The 22,544-nt window shown below is 43.9% G+C and overlaps 1 protein-coding gene, 1 non-coding gene and 1 pseudogene across 2 annotated transcripts in view; all 3 read left to right on the top strand.

Moving 5' to 3' along the window:
- Positions 1 to 256: 256 nt before the first annotated feature.
- LOC114614011 lies at positions 257 to 360 on the top strand. Its single transcript, XR_003710260.1, has one exon. It is a non-coding gene; the product is annotated as a U6 spliceosomal RNA (small nuclear RNA).
- Positions 361 to 16,166: 15,806 nt separating this feature from the next.
- Positions 16,167 to 16,664, top strand: LOC114613782 (annotated as a pseudogene).
- Positions 16,665 to 21,022: 4,358 nt separating this feature from the next.
- The window catches only part of Cpd (carboxypeptidase D), a 67,131-nt gene continuing 65,609 nt past the window's right edge, over positions 21,023 to 22,544 (top strand). Inside the window, exon 1 of the mRNA XM_028759331.1 lies at positions 21,023 to 21,818. Within this exon, the coding sequence (XP_028615164.1) occupies positions 21,076 to 21,818 (743 nt within the window). The 5' untranslated portion in view covers positions 21,023 to 21,075. The remainder of the gene's footprint in view (positions 21,819 to 22,544) is intronic.

Genomic DNA, 22,544 nt, shown 5'->3' on the forward strand with positions numbered 1-22,544 from the left:
CAGTAAGATCCCTTCGGAAAATTCTGTCTCTCCTTAAAGAAGCTTGGCTGGTGTCTGTTTCTTGTGGCTAAGAAAAGATTAACTTTGCATTTCCATTGTGACCGATACAGTAACATAGTGTTAGTTGTCATAAAATTGAACAACAAACCCTTAAAAGAATTCATACCTATAAAGTGGTTTATTAAAACATCATAACTATATTAATATTGTACTTAATGGAGAAAGGCTGAAGGCTTTTCCTTAGAAGAAGGAACAAGGGCTCGCTTTGGCAGCTCATATATGAAAGTTGGAATAAGACAGAGATTATCATGGCCTCTGTGCAAGGATCACATGCAAGTTTGTGAAGCGTTCCATATTTTAAAGTTAGGTGTGGTGGCTTGCTCATCAGTTAGGATACCTAAATGAAGAAAAATAAATGAGTACAAGCCATCCAAATAAGAAAAAGAGCTATAACTTCCTCTATTTGTAGATAACATGGTCTCATCTTTAAATAGACAAGCCTAAGGTATCCACCAAAAATCTAGAATAAGTTGGGCAAAGCTACACAAAACAAGAGATTCATCGGTTGTATTTTAAAAAGAATTCTGCTTTTCAGATAGTATCTTGTTATGTAGCCCAGGCTAGCTTTGAATTCTCAATTCTCCTGTTTTGGCATCTAAAATGCTGGGATCATGTGGTCCCGAGTTCTGCTTCTCCTCTGGCAGGGTGCCTAGGCATTGCTGTTACACTGGCTAGGAGAAGGCAGGGAGGATGGGGAATCCACAGTCTGAGTTTCCCCTCATATATATATATATATATATATATATATATATATATATATATGATATAATTTATATATTATTTTATAACATATTTATATATAGTTGATATAATATTCTATATTATTATTTGCATATGCTATATATTCATAGTTTATTTATATATAAATTCCATATATGTATGTATATGTATACATATATACACATGGATATATAGAATTTATTAGAATTATTTACAGGTTGTGATCCAGCCAATCCAACAATGGCTGCCTATGAACCGATAGTCCAAGAATCCATCATCTGTTCACTCAGTCCTTGAAGCTGGATGTTTCAGCTGGTCTTTAGAATATTGTGGAATCTGAAGTAAAGCCGTAATGCCAGTGAAGGGATGGGCTTGCTAGGGAGGACAAAAGCAAGGTTTCCTTCTTCTATGTCCTTTCTATAGGCTTCCAGAAGAAGGTGTGGCTCAGATTAGAGGTTGTCTTCCCACTTCAATGTGGGTCGAAGGTGTGTCTTCCCACCTCAAAGATCCAGTTGGAAGTGGATCTCACTTCAAATGATTAAGTTAAGCAAAAATCCCTCACAGGTGTGTCCATCCATTTTTGAGTTTTAGTTATTCCAGATGTAGTCCAGTTGACAACCTAAATAGCTATTACACCAGGTGTAATTAGGAAAGGAGCTGAATTTATTTTGAGGCTATGTCTTCCCTAAATTTTTAGTATAAAAGACCTTGAAACATAGGTAGTAGACATTCGTCAGGGTGCTTCTGGGTCCTCATACAGCAAGGTCCAAAATAGGCAACATCACCTTTGCCCTGGGCAGCTGCATTTTAGAACTTTTTCCAGTGTGGTAAAAACACATACAATTTAGACTTTACCTTTCCAACTATGTTTAAGTATATGGATCAGTGATGTTAAGTATGTGTACCTTGTTGTACAAATCTCCCTACCACTCACTTCCCAGATTCTTACCATGCAAAATCGAAAGTTTATTCCTACTAAACAACTCCCCCATCCTCTTGGCCTCCACTCTCCAGACTCTCCACCTCTGTGAATTTAACTACTCCAGATGGATGCCATGTTCTGGGATACGACTAAATTATTTTACTTAGAGTAAACACCCCTCAGGTTCATCCCTGCAGGAACATATGCTAGAATGGTCTTCTCTTTTAGGGCTAATGCTCCACTGTTTGTATCTAACACAGTGTTGTACCTGTCTTTTTACTATTGAGAATAATCACGCTATAAACCCAGATGCATAGATATTCTTTTAAAGCTAAATGATAATTTATATACAATCAAATGTATGGTTTTCTTTCTTCTTGTTTTTAATTTTTTGAGACAAGGTTTCAGGTAGCCAAGGCTGGACTTGAGCTCCTAAGCTTCCTGTCTCTAACTTCCCAGTGCTTATATTACAGGCCTGTGTTGCCATGCCCAACTAAAACCAACGCATGAACACTTTGATGAGCTTTGACACATAGCACATATCTATTGATCAATGTAACTGTCACCCAAATTACACTACAATATATCTAAATTATCCTGGGAGGCTCCTTGTGCCTCTTTTCAGTCAATAGCCCCTCCTAAACAACCACTGTTCTGACTTTTTTTTTTTAAGAATTTTTTATTTTATTTTACATGTGTTGAGCATTCTGTCATTGTCTTCAGACACACCAGAAGAGGGCATCGGATCCCATTACAGATGGTTGTGAGCCACCATGTGGTTGCTGGGAATTGAACTTAGGACCTTTGGAAGATCAGTCAGTGCTCTTAACCTCTGAGTCATCTCTCCAGCCCCATCTCTTTTATACCATGGGTAAGTTATCTTGTTAACTTGATACAAGTGGAATTGCAACAGCATGTACATACTTGCTTGTGTCTGGCTTCTTGGACTCAGTTTAATGTTTTTTTAGATTCAGCTTCATGGTTATATTTCAGTCTTCTTCATTGTACACCATTTTAAAAACTCAGTCTCATTGTGTTGGCATCTAGGTGAAGGATATTACCAATAAACTTAAACGTATGCTTTACTACTGAGCTACATCCCCAAACATTCTTGTAGGTCTTTTTTTTTTTAGGTGTACTTATTTTATTTTTTGGGTATGAATGTTATTCCTGCATGCATGTATGGGCATTGTGTGTGTGCCTGGTGGCATGGGAGGTCAGAAGAGGGGCTAAAAGAGTTTAAAAATATTTATTTTTGCCGGGTGGTGGTGGTGCACGCCTTTAATCCCAGCACTTGGGAGGCAGAGGCAGGCGGATTTCTGAGTTCCAGAGTTTGAGGCTAGCCTGGTCTACAGAGTGAGTTCCAGGACAGCCAGGACCACACAGAGAAACCCTGTCTCGAAAAATCAAAAAATATATATTTATTTTTAAAATTATGTGTGTGCTTGCATATGTACATGCCCACAGAAGTCAAAGGCGTTGGATTCCCAAGAGTTGGAGTTACAGGTAGTTGTGAGCTTGACATGGTTGCTGAGAACTGCACTTGGGACTTCTGCAACAGTGCTATATGCTCCAAATACAAGTTCTGAATACTACATGCTCCAAGTATGAAGCCTTCTCTCCAGGCATCCCCTTTTCTTGTGTGAGAAAGAAGATCTCAGATAGCCAAGGCTAGTGCTGAACTCACTATGTAGTTAAGGATGCTCTTGAACATCTGATCCTGGTGCTTCTATATCCCAGGTTCTAGGATTACCACCATTCAGCACCATGCCTGGATTTATGCAGTATTGGGGCTCAAACCAGGGTTTCATGTATGCTACACAAGCACTCTACCAATTGAATTATAATTTGTGATTCAACCTATGCTCACCTGACCTCTGGTCATTTAATGCTCTCAAAACCTTTTCCATTCTTGAAACAACCACCAGATGTCTTGGAGCATCCTGATAAAGTAGTCCAGTGATTTTTGTTAGCCAGTAAACCATCCCCTTTAGAAAAAGTAATTCTATCTTCTACTGCTACCTTTACTCATCGACAACCGTGGTGGCTACCAGAAATTAAGAAAGAGAAGAATAGCATTTATGATTAGAGAAAAGAGTCACCCAAATTTATGACTTGAAACAAGGGAATGATATGTTGCATAGGTTGGCCTTGAACTCTTGAGCCTTCTGTCTCAGTCTCCTGAGTGCCAGGTTTACAGGTGTGCACCATCACCCTCAGCTCCAGGAACTTTTTTAAAGGAGGGAAAATGTCTGTAGCCGGTCATCCTTTAAGGGAGAAACACAAGAGTGACAGGAATGTTCATCTTTAGTTAGTAAAATTTCAATTCATAGTGTAGAAGGAAGTTATTTTAATTTTAGCATATAGGTAAGAGTTCATGTCATTCTCAAAATAACATTTTATCAAGCTTTTTTTTTTTTTTTTGGCTGAGAAGAGATACCTTCATCTTTTTTTATGGTGTTTGTGGTAGACTGAATAGGTGTGGCTTCTACATATTCATGAGTTTAAATGCTTGGTCCATGGGAAGGGGCAAGATTAGGTGTGGCCTTGTTGGAGAAATTGTGTCACCGCTGGGAAGACTTTGACATATCCTATGCTCAAGCTCTCCCCAGTGTAAGGGGGTGGTTTTGATGCTTTGATCAGGAATTTGCATGTGACCACTGAAGGTCCTGTTCCCCAATTGGTTCTTGATTGGTCAATAAAGATGCCAGCAGCTAATGGTTGGGCAGAATGTCGGGGGGGGGGGGGGGAACTTTCAGTTTCCTGAAGGCAGGCTAGAAGCAGTAGGAGGAAAGGGAAATCTCCATGCTTTGGAAGGAGACAGAGTCAGATGTGAGATCTCGGGTGGAGTGACCATTGGCCACTTCCCCAGGCGGGAGATTAGAAACGAAACTAAGCTGAAGGCAGATGTAGGGTGTTGAGCAAGAAAGTAACTGGGCAACTAAACTAAGGATGGATTTAGAGTGTTGAGAAAGGAGTAAAGGAAAAGGCTTGCTAGAGGCAGGATGCTTAGAAAAGCCCAGCCACTGAAACACATTAGCCTAGGGAGGCTTAGAAAAGCCCAGCTGCTGAGCCATAAGACAGGTTAAAATTGAGCTAAGTGTGTGTGTGTGTGTGTGTGTGTGTGTGTGTGTGTGTCTTTCATCCACAGATCTAAGGGAACCAGGGTGGTGACTGGTAGCATAGTCCACCCAGAGCTTAAAGCAGGGTAGTAGAAACTACATTCTACATTCTATGCTCAAGCTCTGCCCAGTGTGGAATCCAGTCTCCTCCTACTTGCCTTCAGATCAAGATGCAGAACTCTTGGTTCCTCCAGCACCATGTCTGCCTGCATAATGCCATGCTTCCCACCATGATAATAATGGATGGAACTTCTGAAACTCTAAGCCAGCCCCAATTATTTGTTCTCCTTTTGTTGTAAAAGCTGCCTTGGTCATAGTATCTCTTCACAGCAATGGAGCCCTAAGACAGTGAAAGCCTCCAAGGTGCTAATTAATCTGACCCATGTGCTCTTCAGTTCCATATGCCCAAATAGAGATCATGTTTAACCAAGATCTGTTGGGTTAGTTTCTCTGTGGAGGGGAGACCTTGCACGGTACAAGTAAGGACCAAGAAAACGATAAGGACAAGGGGTAGGAAGCAGTGTGGGAAGCTATGTTGGATCCTTGGCTTTCAGTATCTCAGCTGCCTCTGGAAATTTGCTGCAATCTCTGTCACTCTTGACTTATCTTTGGTTGCACCAGTTTCCCAAAATTTAAAATCTGGATTCATCGTCTGTTCTTTCCTCTCTTTGAGGATTTCCCATGTGTTCAATGAGCAATGAGGTAGTGATTACTTCTTATGAAGTACATTTGCAAGCCTCCAGCCCTGCTCTGGCTCTCATGCTGGCTTGCGGAAGCTGGGTAGCTGCTTTCTCCGGGTCTCTGTGCATTACTTTTCTCCCAGACCTGTGACAGAGGTGGCTGCAGATTGTTCCCATAAATAGCATCAATTTCTTCACCTTCTGGTGCTTCAGCTTGTCCTCTTGAGGCAGAGTCCAGCTGGCTGGGTGTGAATGTGCTTATGCCAGCTGGATCTCAGCAAGCATTTTCATCAACGTTGGAGGCTGCTGATATTATTGGCTGTGGGAAGGAATAGCGTTAGTAACTGAACTTTTTAATTAATTTATTTTTATATCTTGGTGTGTGTGTGGTTAAGGGCTTGTGAGTTTTCCTCCGGGCTGTAGATGCAAAAGAACACAGTTCTGATTTCTTGTCATCCTTTTAGTTGGAAAATGTCTTTGATCCTGGGTATGCTTTATTGTATCTGGGCAAGAAAAAAAAAATACCACTTGGTACCGTTTGAGTTTGTTGCTACAATCGAGGGGCAGTCTCTAGCAAACCTATAAAATAAATATAAGATACAACTGAAGCTTTAACGTAGTTGCACTGAGTCTTAACAACAAAGTCACATATAAGAGAAATTCATATCCACACCTATAAAAGCTGTAGAACTAAGTGTGGTGAATATCCACTGTAGTTATATCAGGAAATCAGCTCTGAGGCCAGTGAGACAGCTCAGTGGGTGAAGCTACCATGCCCTGCAGGGTCAACCATTTTAAAGCACACCATCAAATAGCATTCAGTACACTCACCACTAGCTCCAGAGAGCTCTAGAAAGTTTTAGCATCCTAAAAGGAAAGCCCACTTAGTAGTTATTTTCAGTAATTTCAGTTACCATAGCGAACTGTTGGGGGTTGGTCTGGTGTTGCTATGTATTTAAATGCTAAATTCTATACCCCAAGATCTGGTTGCCCCACAAGAAGCAAATTTCCATGTATCAGCCTTTGTTGTATAAATCTTGCTCCCCAATTTAAAACTATTGGTTAGATAAAACTGGTAGCAGCCAATTACTGGGGAGACTAGAAGGAGGCAAGGCGTGGGTGACCAGGCTGGCATTGCAGGTAGGGCCCAAGAGAGGAGGACAGAAGGAGAGAAGGAAGAGGAGGAAGATGAGAGAACAGGAGGTTGCCATTAGGTGTGAGCGACCAGCAGCATGTGCCAGAGTGAGACAGGCTGGTGGAGCCCAAATTATCTGGGAAGACTCAAACAGCAAGTATTTGGGGAGCACAGCTGGGGAAGTAGCCAGTCTAAAAAATTAGATTAGTGCTAGCCCCCCCCCCTAGTAATCACACAAAAGCTAATCAAATAAATAAATCATAATCCAAGTCTCATTCATTTGAAGCTAGACAGGGATAGGAATAATTAAAGTAATTAACATGTTTTAAATCACGTGCCATTCTGACAAATATGTTGGAATCCTACACTGTCCTGATCCAACCAGCTTGAGGCAAGAATTATCCTTTGTCCAGTTTCCACATTGTATGTTGCCTACTTGTGAATCAATCGATGGCCACCCGGGTTATCAGACCTGCTGCTACAGTATCCCAGTAACTTTTATTTAATAGTGGTCTCAGAGCATGAGAGTAGGGACACTAGGAAAATACTTTAGTGAGGGAAGGAAAACAAAAAGCATCCAAATGCTAGGCTGGGGAGATGGCTCAGTGGATAAAGTGCTTGTCATGCAAACATGAGAACTTGAGTTCAGATCCCAATACCCATGCAAGAGCATACATCTACAGCAGTGTATATTTACAACTCCAGTGTTGGAAGAGGCTGAGGCAGGGGGATCCTGGATCTTATCTATGGTTTTACACACCTACCAAGAGACTTAGGCTCTATCTCTCGAGAATAAGAAGGACTACTGAACCATTGAGCTGTCAGTCTCCATCTGCCACTGAACCTGGTTTGGTTTGTAATTACATTGGTTAATTCTAATGTATATATAACCAGGATGAGCACCCACACTTAGCAGAATTCTAGTCTTCTCTGAGGCTTTCTTACATAGAATTCTACCCTTTTTCTAGATGATAGGCAGCTGTAATGACTATTCCTGATTGTCAACTTGACTATATCTGGAATGAACTACAATCCAGAACTGGAAGACTCACCTATCAACCAGGTCTTGAGGCACAAGCTTCTGACCTGGACCTTTGAATGGAGATCTTGAGGCATAGTGGCTATGAATCCCAGGAGACTAAGGCAAGGAGATCTCTGAGATCAAGGTTAGCCTGGGACAAAACAAGTCCCAGATCCAAAAAGTGGTGGTACACACCTTTAATCTGGGCCATACCTTCTGCTGGAGACCTACATAAGGACACTGGAAGAAGGAAGATTTGTTCTTCTTTCCCAGCTTGCACTGCCAGCACATCTGTTGGATCTGCTAGCCTTGTGGGACTGAGCAACTACTAGATCCTTGGACTTTTCATTCACAGCTGACCATTGTTGGGGAATTGGACTACAGACTGCAAGTCATCATAACAAATTCTCATACTATATAGAGACTATCCATAAGTTCTGTGATTCTAGAGAACCCTGACAAGCATCCAAGACAATAATCCACTTTAGAAATATCAGAGTTCTGCTTTTCTTGCCACAGCCACACAAGTACCCATGGCAACCAAGCTCCTTTCCTTTTAGTACCCTCCTTATTCTGTGCTCTCTCCCTTAAGTCTGGTTCCAGGGCTATAGCTCCTAAACAGGCCATCAAATTCTTTCTTGGATCAGAATCTCACCTCAGAGTCAAAGGACTTTGAGGAATGCTGTCCTCAAAGCATAACAGGCAGTATTTCTTCATCAGAAGCAGCTGGGACTACTTGCAGGCACCCCTCAAGAGCCAGCCTGTCAATGTGCAGTCTTGGAAGGAGGGCAGAGAGGGTCTCAAGATCCTCACCTCCCTGCTGCTTCTCCTGCTCAGGTGTAAGTAATTCTGCCCCAGTCACTGTGGTCTCATGGTCTCAAAGGTGCTCGTATATTTTAAGTATGGAAGCTTGCCTGTAAGAGGGATTCCATCTATGTGCCTCATTGGGGAAGTCATTAACCATGCAGGGCTGAGGCTTTGGTGGTGGAGCTATTTTAAGGGTATCCCAGATACTGCCAGGAACTCCTCACCCATGCTTTGTAAGTAAACCTGTCTCACAGTGATAGACTCAGGGGGGATATTTATCTCTGTCTGTTGGTGGCGTCCTATGTGGAATAAGAAACTGTTTGTTACATTTGTGTGAAAAAGGTCACCCAACTCTACCCTATCCCTAAACTTCAGCTGTCACATTCTCAAGCCTCCTGAAGTATTTGCTTTTAAAAGACTTTTTTTAAAAGATTGATTTATTTTATGTATGTGCGTGTTTCACGCCCATGTCTATGTGTGCATCATGTGCTTGCTTGTCACCCTTGGAGACCAAGAGAGGATGTCAAATCTCTTGGAGCAGGAATTATTGGCAGTTGTGAGCTGCCATCTGGGTGCTGGAAATTGAACCTCAAGAGTAGCAAACAGTCTAACTGCTGAGCTATCTGTCCAGCTCATTTGCTTTTTGTTTGTTTTGTTTTTCTTTTCTTTTTTTGGTTTTTCGAGACAGAGTTTCTCTGTGTAGCCCTGGCTGTCCCGGAACTCACTCTGTAGACCAGGCTAGCCTCGAACTCAGAAATCCACCTGCCTCTGCCTCCCAAGTGCTGGGATTAAAGGTGTGCGCCACTACTGCCCGGCTTGTTTTGTTTTTCAAGACAAGTTTTTACTGTGTAATATCCCTGGCTGTCCTGGAACTCACTTTGCACACCAGGCTGGCCTTGAACTCAGAGAGATCTGCCTGCCTTTGCATTGCTAGGATAAAAGATGTATGTCACAGAGCCTGGCTTTCATTTGCATTTTTTTTTTTTTTTTAGATGAAGAAAAAGGGATTAGAATGCTGGAGCCTTTTTTCTAATGGTGCCTTTTAGGGTAGGACAGGTTCGGGTAGGAAAGGGTGATTTTGGAAGTGAAGGATCCTGTCCTAGTAACTTGTTACTTTGAGTAATACAGATGAAAAAAAAAAAAAAAAGGTCATGTTTGAGGTCTCCAGAGAAGGTGACAGACATGATGCTTTTAAAACCTGCATACTCTCTCACCTGAAAGATGAGAATAATTCAGCCCTCCCAGGGGTTGTGTTTCAATAACTTGCAGCTCTAAGAAAGAAGTTCTGGTTGAACATGCACTCCTTACCAGGATAATGGCTAGCTGAGACGTGGCACTGATAGAGCAATTGCCTGGTATGCACAGATTTGGCACTGCCCAAAGAAAAATAATAAGTAAAATTGGTTTCTCCGTAAGTGGCCTGAGACCATCTGTGAAAAATTGTTCACTGTTTACTTGGCCTGGAAAACACCACAAAACCATACATATCTAGAGGTCCAAATTGTCCCTGAAGAGAAGGCTTCACAGAAAAAGGGGAGAAAAAAAAACAGAAGAAAGAAAACTTTATGGCATGTGTTAATTAACGTTCCATTGCTGTGACAAACAACTTAGGTTAAATCAGCCTAAAGGGAGGCTCACAGTTTCAGTCTCCTGTTGACTGGCCTTTTGCTCTGGGCCAGCAGCCATGGTGCAGTACGTAGTAAGGGGAACATATGGCAGAGGTCATCTGTTCAGCTCTTGACTGCTAGGAAACAAGAGAGGAAGAGGCCAGTGTCTCCATGTCCCTCTTCAAAGGTTCTAACTTTCTTCCACTAAGTCCCTCCTCCTAAAGGTTCTGTCAGCTCCCAGCAGAGATTCTGCCTGGTGACCAAGCCTTAGCACATGGGATACTATTTATGACCTAAACCGTGACAGCTTATGAGTACATTCAGCTAAAAATAAACACAAAAAAGAGTAAAAAGACACTGACTCATTCATAGATTTGCCAGAATGTCGGCCAATCAAGAGATTATACACAGATAACAACCACCCAGTGGCGGGACTTAAGTAACTATAGTCACTGGGTGCCATCTGCTGTGGCTTGTCCTGCCATCACCTCTGACTCTGAAAGCCTAGTGTCCTGTTTTCCGTGTTGTCTCAGAAACAGTGTTTCTGCCTTCTCCATTCTACCCCAGGCTAGAATTAGCCACAGACCCTGCTTCTTTGCGTCAGCAGCTACCAATGTTAAACCTGTAAACTCCAGGTTCATCTGCTTGGTAAAATGTAGGCTATTCTGCCCTGAGCAGGCAGAGCAAACCTGGCCTTTTCAGCATGAGTAGCAGAAAGTCCTGCCTAAGACTCCTAAGAGGGAGTGTTGCCCCAGTGTGGGAGGGGCTCAAATGCTAAACAGCCAAGAACAGGACACATTTCCTTTCAAATTGCAAGATAAACTGTATGAAACATATATTGTAAACTAAATTGCTGTGCAGGCCCTGGCTATTAGCACTTTGTTGGTATTGTTGCTTACTTCCCTGCATTGCTCTGCTTCTGTCCTGTATTCAGTCACATGACCTCCAATCCTCGCAAGGCACTCTGGTAGATATTACATGAGTAAGATGTTCTGCAGGTTGGTGTTTATGGGTGGCTTCCTCAAATTCTGTTCCCCATGGTTTCCTTGCCACTCCCTTCATTTCCACTGTGGACATGGCTTACAGGAATCAGACATCATCTCTGACCCCAGCAAAGACCTTAGGTCCTAAGCCTAGGTTACATGTCTTCTCTCTGGCCACAGTGATTGCTTCATGGATAGGCTTGAGACCCAAGTTTCTCCAGCGTTCGTGAAACCAGATATTTGGCTATCCCAAGGGCATAATCTGTTTTTCTTGCCAGATGTGAATCAGAGGACACCAGTGGCTTTGGGAGCTCCCAGCAGCCTTCTTGCAATCACATGGGGGAAGTCAGACTTAGATAAAGTAAACATTACAGAAGGCTAGGCCAAGGGGCAAAAATAAAGAGTCACTTAGATAAAGCAAAGCCTGAAACCATATTTCTCCTTTGGATTTCTCAGTTATATGAGCCAATAAATTCCATTTATTATTTAAGCAAGACTGAGTCAGGTTTTCTAATATGCACAAGTGAAAGTATCCAACACCTGCTTCCTTCCTTGCCTGTCTCACAGGAGCAGAACTGCCCCTCTGGTGTTGGCTTATAATTACAATCTGATGCCATAAGAAAGCATTGCCCCACCCAGAGTCGGGGAGGTGAATTGTAACTTGGCAAAGAGTGGGCAGCAGGCAGAAGCAGCGCCTGTCAGATCAGAGAAATCTTCCCACAAAAGGCGAAAGGTGTGGGTGGAACTAGGAAGTCGGTAATGACAACTGCTGCAGAGAACTGATGGGCCAAAGTCCTTCTTGAGTTGTCCCTTTATTAACCCTTTCCTTTCAGAAATAAAATAACTCCATTTTTCTCCTTGTAACAGAGCAGGGAGTGTCTGAAAATTCTATCGGTCTGGGCTGTGTGGTCTCATCATCTCTTCTGTCAGCTCCTCTAGTTTTTCTGCAGTCCTAAGTTAAGCCTTCAGATTTCTTCCCCAACAGGCACTAGCCACTCACAAGCTCACCTGCATATTACATTTCATTTCTTTGTTAATGATCAGTGAACCTTAAAACTATTCGTGGATTCTTTCTATAGTTCTCAACGATGTGTGCCTCTGTTCCAGGCTTGCCTGCTACTGCCCTTCACTTTTTCCCACGTGAATCACATTTGTGTATAATGTGTGTATACTTCGAGCAGAGCAAAATGCAATGAGCTTCACGTTGTTGTGACAGGAGTGTTGGAGGGGGTCCACGGGTGGGGCCAGCATCTGCAGCTCTGCTGTGTGTCTTGCTGTATTCTTACCTGAGCCACCTAGCGGCAACTTAAAAAGAGGACCCTTTCAGGGTTCCCCGCCAGCCTTCAGTGTTGCTGTGAGCATTGCTTGGGATAATTTACACAAAGGCACACATAAATATAAGGGAATGTTATTACACAGGCTCTGATTGACATGATGGTTTTTCTTTCTTATCCCAAATTTGCTCTCAGATAGGATGATCAGGAGTTTGATGTTATTCTTGACAATTTATTGAGAATGAAGCCAGCATGGGCTACATGAGACCCTATCTCACAAAACAAAACAAACAAAAGAAAATTCACTAGTAGCCTCTGCACTGCTAGATTCAATGGTTTAGTCCTGGTTGCACTTGCCCTTTGAGCAACATTAAATGCAATCCCTTCTTTATCCTTCAAATACATTGTTCTCCCATCCCTCTCTGTCCTACCCAGTCCCTCCCTCTCTCCTCCCTCCCTCCCTCCCTCCTTCCCTCCCTCCCTCCCTTCTTTCCTTCCTTCCTTCCTTCCTTCCTTCCTTCCTTCCTTCCTTCCTTCCTTCCTTTCTTTTTCAAGACTGGCAAGCTAGCCCTGAACTCTTATATAGACCAGAATGGCCTCAATCTCTCTATCTGCCTGCCTTACTTTCCAGGTGCTAGAATTATAACATCCAGAACCGTACCTAACAATGAAACACAGGCCTCACGTGGCTTCCAAGAACTCCTGCTCGCATGACCTTTCTCCCACTTACTGACCACTTGAAGGATTTTCTTCTTTCTTTCTTTCTTTCTTTCTTTCTTTCTTTCTTTCTTTCTTTCTTTCTTCCTTTCTTCTCTTTCTTTCTTTCTTTCTTTCTTTTTTTTTTTTTTACAGGGTTTCTCTGTATAGCCCTGGCTGTCCTGGAACTCACTCTGTAGACCAGGCTGGCCTCAAACTCAGAAATCCTCCTGCCTCTGCCTCCCAAGTGCTGGGATTAAAGGCATGCACCACCACTGCCAGGCAGGATTTTCTTCTTTCATTCTTCTGTTTCCCACCTGCGCGCATCATCCCACATGTAGGAATCAAAGGACCCCAAGGAGACATGGTCCAGGGTTCACATCAATGTTTCCAGCTCTCTTGCTTCTCCCTCACTCCTGTGGACCTGTCTTACAGGTTAAATGTCTCCCTCCCTTGAATTCAAGCTGAGAGGTTCAGCGAGGATCTCTTCTAGGACCTCATATTTACATATCCAACTCCCTATTTCACTCCTTGCATGTCTAATAGACACACCTACAAATGCAGCTTCAGCTGTGTCCCCACAAACCTGCCCTGCCTTAATTTTCCTCCTCCAGTAAATAGCACTTCTCTTTTTATTGTTAGCTGATTAACTTACATCCTGGACTTATCATTAATTCTTCTAGTTCTGTTACACTAACCCATCAACACATCTTATCATTCTACCTCCAGGATATATTTAGAATACTACTACTTCTCAACACCTCTGCTTCTACCATGACCTGTTCCGAGCCATTCATTATCCATAAGCAGGGACCCTGCACTGAATAAAAAAAGAAGTGGGGGTGGGGGTGGGGTGAGCACTGGCATTCATCTCTGCTTTGTGACTGCAACACAATATGACCGCTTCACTCACACTTGTCACATGCTGTCCCAACCAGGATGGACCAAATCCCCTTTATACCATCAGCTCAAATAATCTGTATTTTTCTTCAGCTGCTTCTGTCAAATATGTCACAGCAAGGAGAAGAATAATTAATATGCTGTCTAAAACCCACTTGTTTTGAATATTTGCTTTCCATCTGTTCATATTCATGCTTTGTATGTTATATAACATGTTTGTGGTGATGGTGATTCAGGGCCTCGTGTATGCATGCTAAGTAAACCCGCTATCAGTCAACTACAACCCCAGTCCAGATGCTTTTCTCTATTTTGTTTATTGTCAATTAGGCCTGGTATATACAATACATACATAATAAATATTTGTTGAATAAATGAATGTTGTGTGCTCACATTTAAACTGAGAGTTCTTAAAGTTGCAAGTTTGATCTGTGAAGAAAGCTGCAGGCATTGAGACAGGCTTCAGTGCTTCTCTTCAGTACCTTAGCCACATGCACTTAGATATCATCTAGCCTGTTCAACTCACTTGAAGACAGACTTTGGGGACACTGCTTCAGAAATTATTCCCACTTCTTTTTAATACACACACACACACACACACAAAATTTAGAATTCAGAAGTTAGAGGCAAGAAGTATAGGAGTTCAAGACTACACTCAGCCACATAGTGAGTTGGAGACCAAACTAGGCTACAGGAGACTCTGTCTCAAAAGAAAAAGCAAACAAATGAACATGCATACCCACTCTGGATTTCACACAAGCACCTCAAACCTGAAAGGTCTCAAGCCCAATCCCCAATTCCTCTCCCAACACCCAAGCTCCCCCCACACAGCTTCTTTTCTTCTGAAGTCTTTTTCTTTGGTACTGGCAAAGCCACCTACTCTGTCATCCTCACTGGTTTGTTCATCTCCATGTTTTCTTCCTTCCTTTATTCTGATCCAGGCAATTGTTAAACCTTGTAAACCCAACCACCTAAACATCCTTCAAATACTTTCCTTCTTAGGATTTATTTATTTTATGTGTATGAGTGTTTTGCCTGCATTCATGTATAAGGACCACATGTGTGTTAGGTACCAGTTGGTACCAGGTCAGATGAGGGCATTGAATCTTCTGGAACTGAAGCTATGGGTGATTGTGAACCACCATGTAGGTACTGGGAACAAACTTGAGTCTTCTACAAGAACAGCAAGTGCTCTTAATTGGTAAGCCATCCCTTCAGGCCACTCTTTTTAAAAATAATTTTATGTGCATGGGTGTTTTGCCTATATGTATTTATGTGCACCTATGTATGCAACACCGTAGGAGGCCAGAAAAGGGAGTCTGATCCCCTGGAACTGGAGTCACAGACAGTTGTGAGCCACCTAGTCCATGCTGGGAATTGAACCTGGGTCTTCTGGAAGAACAGCTATCTCCCCAGCCCCAAATCCTTTTGTCTTTCCGAATTTATCAGTTCCTTAATTTTTTTTTTAAATTTATTTATAGAGTACACTGTCACTGTCTTCAGACATACCAGAACAAGGCATCGGATCCCATTACAGATGGTTGTGAGCCACCATGTGGTTGCTGGGAATTGAACTCAGGACCTCTGGAAGAGCAGTCAGTGATCTTAACCACTGAGCCATCTCTCCAGCCCCCAAATCACCAAATCAGTTCTTTTCTAAAGGGACTTCCTTTAGCCTACTCTACACACTTGGTGCATTCTTTTTTTTTTTTTCAAGACAGGGTTTCTCTGTGTAGCCTTGGCTGTCCTGGAACTCACTAGGTAGACAAGGCTACCCTCGAACTCAGAAATCCGCCTGCCTCTGCCTCCCAAGTGCTGGGATTAAAGGCGTGCCCCACCACTGCCCGGCCACTTGGTACATTCTTGCTAAAGGGTTATCTAAACCATTCTTACACATGGCTCTGTAACTTTTCTATTTGATGTGAACTAACACAAGCCCTGCCTTCTGCATGACATTTGTTCCTTATTTGGCTATCCTACCTTTATGGCTTTGCTCCTTACTGCTTCTCTCAATGAGTTTCGGTTCTAGCCATCGTTCCCTACGTACTTTGCTGGCCCTGCTCTCTGGAGTGCTTTGCTCCATCTTTTTTTTTTTTAATTTTTAATTTTTAATTTTATTTTATTCATGTTGGGCACTTTTTTTAAAAAAAAAATACTATTAAGAACAAAACTAAGGCACCAAGCAACCAGCTTCCTGGAATCGCTCTGTGCTAAAGCAAGTAGTAGCCTACAGGAGACAGGAATGAGTGACCCACGAAGGAACACATGGTGGAATGTGCCTGACTACTTCCACAGTCCACTAATGTTTTACATGGAAGAGGACCAGGAAGACTACATATTTGGCCCTGAGGGCGAATACCTTCGCACCCTGGAGGTCCACAGCAACACTCATTCAGCTGGAGAGATGGTTCACAGCCTCAGGCCAAACTCGAGTCACTGTGGTGGGACCATTTAAGGCAAAGCTGTGGGTGATGGACATGATCAGAAAAGCCGGGAGTAAGAACACTTCTGATCAGACTAAAGGCAAGATGATGCTACAGCGGATCCAGAGTCATCCTCTGACGGAGCAAGACCTGGAGCTTCATTCAGAAGCACGGAGCTGTCTTTGGTTTTCTTATTGAGTGTTACAACTTCTGTGGAAGTCCCTCCTTACTTGATGTTTCCTTTGACAGTTGTTTCGTTGTTTTCTGGTTCTGTTCAAATTCTTTGTATTCATAACATCACAGATCTCCTTTGGTAACTGGTTTGGGAAAGCAGCCAGTTGGGGAGGGGGGAGGAGGTTCTTCATTAGTCTTTGAAAAAACATGTGAAAGATAGATAAGGAAGTTTGAATTGGTGGACTGTGTAAGGTGTAAGATTACACACTTCTAGGTGTAAGATTCTGGCAAAGAGATCTAATAAAATACATTGCTGTGACATGCAAAAAAAAAGGAACAAAACTAAGGCTTGAGGTATAGTTTAATGATACAGCATTTGTCTAGTATGCACAAAGCTGTGGTTTCAACCCCTAGAGCACTTGTGCATGCACACACAGAGACACAACGATGCTTTGTTATGTATTATACATGTAAATCACCTCATTTGATTTTCATAAAAATAAAAGAACTTGCTCAAGGACAGTGATTCTCAACCTTCCTAATGCTGCAACCCAGTTGCAATACAGTTCCTCATGTTGTGGTGACTACCAAACCATAAAATTACTTTTGTTGCAACTTAACTGTATTTTTGCTACTGTTATAAATCTTAGCGTAAATACCTGTGTTTTCTGATGGTCTTAGGTGACCCCTGTGAAAGGGTCATTCGACCCCCAAAGGGGTTGCAACTCACTGGTTGAGAACTAGGGCTCAAGGTGATGAATCTAGAAAATGATCGACAGGAACTCAGTCATTATTGACATCGAAGCCAATGAGCCAGCATGATGGAGGTTTTCTCGGACTCAACACAAATGCTTTTTCTTTTGTATTCCAAAAGCAGGTGTTTGTTTTTAAGTTCATGACATAGAAACAATGTTTGTAACAGAAGTCAAACACCCAGACTTTCACAGCCCAATTTCTAGAGCTTGCCTGGAGTGACATTGTACCTCAATGTCTTCATTTTTGAAATGGAAACAGTAGTCCCTACCTCTTCAGACTGTGAGTCCACCCACAACAACATGTCCTTGTCATCTGTTATGTCTCTGTTTCCTGGTCCCTCAGGAGATTCTGCCTCTGGGAGAAAAGAGATCTTCCCCATTCATCTTCCAATTCTCTTGAACTCAGAAAGCAGAAATTTCAATAGCTTGCGTGCTCAGTAAATGACTGTCATATTAAGTTTATAAGTATGTAGGTGTTATGCCAGACAATGAGACATTTACAAGTGTATGATCATGCCGGGCGGTGGTGGCGCACGCCTTTAATCCCAGCACTTGGGAGGCAGAGGCAGGAGGATTTCTGAGTTCGAGGCCAGCCTGGTCTACAGAGTGAGTTCCAGGACAAGCCCGGGCTACACAGAGAAACCCTGTCTCGAAAAACCAAAAAAAAAAAAAAAAACAAAAAACAAAAAAAAAAAACAAGTGTATGATCATGCTGTTTTAATTATGTACAAATCTTTTGAAGAAAGTAGTTATGGAATAAGCTGGCTATCCATTGGCTTCTACCCTGTCTTTTTAAAATCCAGATTTTTACCACTCAGCTACTGTGAAAAAAGAAGCCACTTTTAAAAACTCTTTCTCCAAGTTTGTTATTTGTGAGCCAATGCTTTTGTGGGAGGCGGAGTAGGAAAGGGACACCTGTCACAAGCTCCCAGGCTTCTGGAACAGAGGGCAGTATTCAGCTGTGGGTAACTACAAAGCCAGCCCTCCTCCCCTCTATGCCCCTTCACTGAGCAGTGACCTGGTCTGTAGCTTTGGGTTTCATGACAGGGCCAAGTTGTACTTGGAAGGAAGAAGGCTCCAGTCCTTTCAGAGCCCAGGTCTGCACTGTGGGAGGCCTAAGGATGCCAGGGAGGGCACTGCTTCAAGTTACATACCATTATTCCACTGACACTTGTTTATTTGTGTTTCAGCCACCCTTTCTAGGTGAAGCCACCCTGGCAAGGCCATCCAAAGAAGAGAGAAAATGATTGAGGAGGAAATATTTGATTAGAGGTTAATGTGTCCCCTGAACTTTTTTGATTTGGGTGATTGCAAAAATGCACAATGTAATGATTAAGCACTCCCAGAGGAGAGGAGGGTCTTTCTGCATGAAGATGGGGCTTTATTTCAGATGAGTTACAGTTCTTGTTCGTGATACAGCCTGGACAAGTGGGACATGAAGAAGTGTTCTTAAAACCAGAGTGGCAGTGTGTTGTGTAGCAATTTCCTCCAAGACTAAAACCTTCTATCTTGGAGGGACACATATTAAGGTGCAGAATGTTAAAGGAGGAGGAGAAACTTTCCATCTTGGCAGGAAGGTCCATTAACTCCAGAAATAAACACCTCAGTGGCTTCAGGAAGTCCTTGAAACTGACCAGATTCACTAGACTCCTCCCTCACTAAGCATATAAACACTAAAGACAGCTAAGACACATTCTCAGACTTGCTGAGCTACCTAGAAGAGGCTCTGGGAGAATACAGAGACCACCTGTCTAGAGGATGCTTAAGCCAACTGAATTGACTGGAGAGGCATCATCAATCTGTTGTACTGCCTGCAAGTTATATAGTGCCCTCCAGTTTTCCAGTTTATGAACCATCATTCATGTGGGGTGGGCTTTTGGCAATGCAGCTGTTGTCTTTGAGTCATTTCTGTTCCTTTAAGTAACCTCAAAAAAATTCATTGATTTACCAAGTTGGATTTTAGTGGTATCCTTGCTGTGGTCTGTCATTGGTTCCGTATCTGGGGTGAGCAGACATTTGTTCATGTCTCTGTAGGAATAGTTTCACATGGCACTGCTTGTTACCATGGCAATGTTTAATTTGGAGCCAGCCTGCCATCTTCTCTCTGGGTGGGCAGGAACTGTCCCATTTCACTCCTAAAGGCATTTGCATCCATTTCTTTCCACTTCCACCAGCTCTACCCTCATTCAAGGACTCAGTGCCTTCTCGGATTTCGTGCTTCTTGTAAGTCTCATGTTTGAGATCACCTATTCCATTCTTCAAGTTACTGTCAGAGAGAGATTTTTCTAAATTAGCTTCGAACCCATCCTTGGCTCTCATCTGTGATCCCCTTCACCAGTAACCTGGACCTACAAACAATTAATCCTAGAACACCTAGTCTCTGCTCGCAAACTTTGCAACCTTCTGTGCATGCTCCTCCTTCTACCTAGAGTTCTTCACTCCTCCCTTGGCTTCTTCTCTGTCTTCTTGGTTGCCTTCTCCTCAGATTGAATGAGGTTTTCCTCAGGAATGCTCCCACAGATGTATTGCACCGTTCATCCCTACATTGGATCTCTAACTGTGCAAACAATGCATTGCTTCCCAGCAACTAGCTTTGACATACACCAGTTACTCAATTAATACTCAGTAATCAGTGAATTCCACTGGCCCTACGAGGTTTCAATTAGAGTTCAGAAAAGAGACCTCGAACTATCCAGCACTGAAAGAAGGGAATAATAATGGTTATCACAATTATGTCGTCGTTAGATGTGTTAGAATTTCACACTTGATAAATGGATTGCCAAACTTCAAATTTCTTCAAGCTAAAGTGATTAAACCCTACTTGGAAGGTTAGGTTTTCTGGACTTATCCAAATACCTTGGGGGAATTACACTTGCCAAGCAGGTATTTCTAGACATGCCAAATCTATCTCTTAACGACAGCATTCCACAACTATAGTTATGGCTGTACAGAGGTGATCTAGATGTTCCTACTCAAAAGAAGTGTGAGAGGAGGGTAAGATTACTAAAAAATGATATCTCTCCAATGAGAGCCGAGACCAGCACACATAGAAGATAGTTATAGTCCAACACTCTTGAATGTCCAATGAAACAGACTACATTAACACAGAGGGAGCCTACTATGGCAGTTTCCACTTTATAAAGGAGGTATCTTGTCACGCAACAAATCAAAAATAGAGTTGATTGCTTTATAAAGTGTGCTAGGTGCCTCATTCTCTTCAATTGCATGAAGGCAGGTGGGCTCAAGCCCAGGCAGAACTCATTACGAGGAAGAAAAAGGTGCAAAGGAGGTGGGACTAAGGAGGTCTGATTCTTCAAGGAGGTCAAGATTCTTTCTAACTTCTTGATTTTCTCAGGAGTCCTTGAATCTTTGGAACCTTTTGATTCTTTTAATTATCGACTCTAAAGCATTAAAGTGTAGCTAAGATATGTTGCAACAAAGAAAAAAGCTCTCAGAGAATTTCAGAGGAGAAACCATAAAGAAGAGACTGAGCGAAAACGAGAGAAGTAGAAGAGGAAATAGGGAGGCGGGAAGACAGAAGAGGAGAGAATCTTAGTGGAGGAAAGGAAAGTGACTAAAGTCCCTAGGGACTGGAGTGGAGAAGACACGCCCAGAGGGAAAATAGTCTGCTTTAAGGAAAGCCCCGCCCCTTAGCGTGACACCCAAGCATTCAGGGCTACGATTGGCCGAGGCTGGAGGGCGGGATGGGGTTGCTAGGCGCGGAGGGGATCCGGCGGGCCGCCGCCGCCCGGAGTGCGGAGCTGCTGGAGCGGAGCGGTATTAGCGGCGTTGCTGGAAGATGGCGAGCGGCCGGGATGAGCGGCCGCCCTGGCGGCTGGGATGCCTGCGGCTACTGCCGCCGCCACCGTTGCTGCTGCTGCTGCTATTGAGGAGCTCGGCCCAGGCGGCACACATCAAGAAGGCTGAGGCGACCACGACGACCGTCGGCGGCTCCGAGGCGGCCGAGGGCCAGTTTGACCACTACTACCACGAAGCGGCGCTGGGCGAGGCGCTGGAGGCGGCGGCGGCCGCGGGGCCGCCTGGCCTGGCGCGTCTCTTCAGCATCGGCAGCTCGGTGGAGGGCCGACCGCTGTGGGTGCTGCGCCTCACGGCTGGCCTGGGGCCGCCGCCCACCACCGCCGCCGCGGGGCTGGACGCCGCGGGGCCACTGCTGCCCGGCCGACCACAGGTGAAGTTGGTGGGTAACATGCACGGCGACGAGACGGTGTCACGCCAGGTGTTGGTCTACCTGGCCCGAGAGCTGGCGTCGGGCTACCGCCGCGGGGACCCTCGCCTGGTCCGCCTGCTCAACACCACCGACGTGTATTTGCTGCCCAGCCTGAACCCGGATGGCTTCGAACGCGCTCGCGAGGGTGACTGCGGCCTCGGCGACAGCGGCCCGCCTGGGACCAGCGGTCGTGACAACAGCCGAGGCCGCGACCTCAACCGCAGCTTCCCTGACCAGTTCAGCACCGGCGAACCACCTTCCCTGGATGAGGTGCCAGAGGTGCGCGCTCTTATCGACTGGATCCGCAGAAACAAGTAAGTGTTGCCTGACTCTGCTCTCTACCCACGTGAGCCTTCGAGGCCAGGAGGCTTATTCTGACAACCAGTAGGTGCTCAAACGATGCTTACCAGCCTTAGGGGTCAGGGGCAGTCGGTGTGGAGAGTGACAGACACCCTGCAACTGGAACCTCCTCGTCTTGCTAATTGTAAAGAAGCCTGCCTGTGGCTGTTATTTGTGCAGGGCATAGCCTGAGGGGAGCCTTTTTTTTTCCTGCCATTCTATCCCTGTTTTTGAAGGACCATCGTATATGAGCAATGGGTGAGAGTTTAGGGGTTCCTAAGTTAGCACCTTCATGATGTAGCTAAGCCCTCAGTGTCATCACTGGAAGCACTGTGGCAAGCACTTTCTGTGACTGCATTATGTCACTCGATGTTGACCACAACCGGGCGATCTAGACACCACTCATATCCTCTAGACACCACTCATACTCTTGTTTTGCATACGGGGAAATTGAGGGGCAGATTGGTTGACTAGACTCGGAGGATCTAAGCCTGGTTACTCAGTGCTCCACTGCCAGGGAGACAGAATGTAGCTTAGAAATAGCAAACAACGCCCCCAGTCACTTCCTCTGATAATGGACAGAAACCAATTCTCCTGCCTTTACTTCTGATTCTGCTTAGGGGAGTATGGAATAAGGGGAAAACCCCACAGGTCAGAACTGCTTCATTTCCAATGCAAGTTGTACACCTTTGTATTGGGGT

This window comes from Grammomys surdaster, unplaced genomic scaffold, assembly GCF_004785775.1.
Source record: "Grammomys surdaster isolate TR1022 unplaced genomic scaffold, NIH_TR_1.0 126278, whole genome shotgun sequence".
NCBI classification, from domain to species: Eukaryota; Metazoa; Chordata; class Mammalia; order Rodentia; family Muridae; genus Grammomys; species Grammomys surdaster.